The following is a 1,435-nucleotide window of genomic DNA, read 5'->3' on the forward strand; positions in this document are numbered from 1 at the left end:
TTAGACTCTTGGCACTCTTAGGTGAGCAGACTTAGTCAGCCTGTGTTGCCCTAACAGTTGGTCATACTGGTGCTGGGCATCGTTGGGAAGGTGGAGAATGCTGCCCTTCTTGGCATGGTGGAGAAGCAAGGCATAAAAGTTGAAAAGGTCAGATATACTTTCACCTCAAAGGAGGGATGGGCAATATTGACCTTACTGCAGGATGCTGGCATTTGCCAGCATCAGGTTGTATATTTCTGCATTTGCAGACATGGACACACTGATCCCTGCATCAGTCTCTGCTAGTTGTAGGGATGACAATGTGCTCAGCAAGAAAAAAGAAGAGATCACCATTCAGCAGCCCCTCTGGGAAGAGGTATGCACTAGAGGGGAGGGAAGGAAAGGGAAGAACAAATGGATAGATGTGCGTACTGGGCATGGACAGTCTGCACACAAAAGAGACAGCAGAGACAGTCTTCAAAAGCCATGTGCTTTTCAGCTTGAAGGACAGATGGCATGTTGCCATAGTAGACCCGAACCTCCTCTGCTGCTTGCTTCTCATGGTAGAAGTTGAGGTAGTAGGTCGTCCTGCATATTCTGCAGTGCAAGGATATGAGGACAATGGGGATTGTGCCCTGGGCCAGCATGTACAAGGTGCCAAAGTGCTGGTTGCAAAGGGTCAACACTGCACACATGCCAGTGCAAACATGGTGGGGACAGGCATCCCTAAGGCATATTTGGGTTGGGGGGTAGAAATGTTCAATGCCTAGTAGTATATAGATGAATGGGAGATAAGGGGAATGAAAGGAGGAGCTCACCAAGGTTGTATTTCTGTGCAAAGTGCGCAAAGAAAGGGAGGGGATCTACCAGAGGGCCAGTAGGATGCATAGGATCCCTGTCAGGTGTCCAAGCAGTCCACTGAAGAGCTTGCCAGAGGACAGGAATGTGCCCTGGTGGGAGCCTGAGTGAATTGGAGTGGAAATCTGCGACTGTGTTTGGTATCACAGCCAGGGGAGTGTTGAGGTGTTTGATGCCAGGGATTTCTTGCCAGGCAATGCATGTTTGGAGGTGCTGGCAGAGGGTGATGAAGAAGAGGGCTTGCTGGATGGTGAGTTGTGGCAAGGACTCATGTGCTGCTGAAAGCTGGCAAATGAGGTTGAGGAGTAACATGGTGGGTGGGGGAGTTGGTATGAGGAGAGGAGGGGAGGGGAGTCGAGGGAGGGAGGAGTCAGCAAGGGGCAGTGGATTGGCAGCAAGCTCAGCTGGTTGGACAACAACAAGCATGACTGGTGCCATTCATCAGGTATAGTAGATAACCAGTGACAATGTACATAATGTAGGAGTACAATGGAATAATATTATGTCAGCTGAGTAAGATATGTACAGTAAGCAAAAAACACTGCCACGTACCCCGTCCAGAGTCCAGAGTCCAGAGGACCCTGCCCCAAAACTCGTA

The 1,435-nt window shown here is 49.9% G+C and overlaps 1 protein-coding gene across 1 annotated transcript; it reads right to left on the bottom strand.

Annotated features, from left to right (window-relative positions):
- Window positions 1–842: 842 nt before the first annotated feature.
- DACRYDRAFT_112648 (uncharacterized protein) lies at window positions 843–1,263 on the bottom strand (the record flags this gene model as incomplete). The annotated part of the gene is made up of 2 exons (XM_040769457.1): window positions 843–929; window positions 985–1,263. The coding sequence occupies 2 exons, from the start codon at window positions 1,261–1,263 to the stop codon at window positions 843–845; spliced, it is 366 nt and encodes a 121-aa protein (XP_040623436.1).
- Window positions 1,264–1,435: the final 172 nt, after the last annotated feature.

Source organism: Dacryopinax primogenitus, assembly GCF_000292625.1.
Source record: "Dacryopinax primogenitus strain DJM-731 SS1 chromosome Unknown DACRYscaffold_30, whole genome shotgun sequence".
Lineage (NCBI taxonomy): Eukaryota > Fungi > Basidiomycota > Dacrymycetes > Dacrymycetales > Dacrymycetaceae > Dacryopinax > Dacryopinax primogenitus.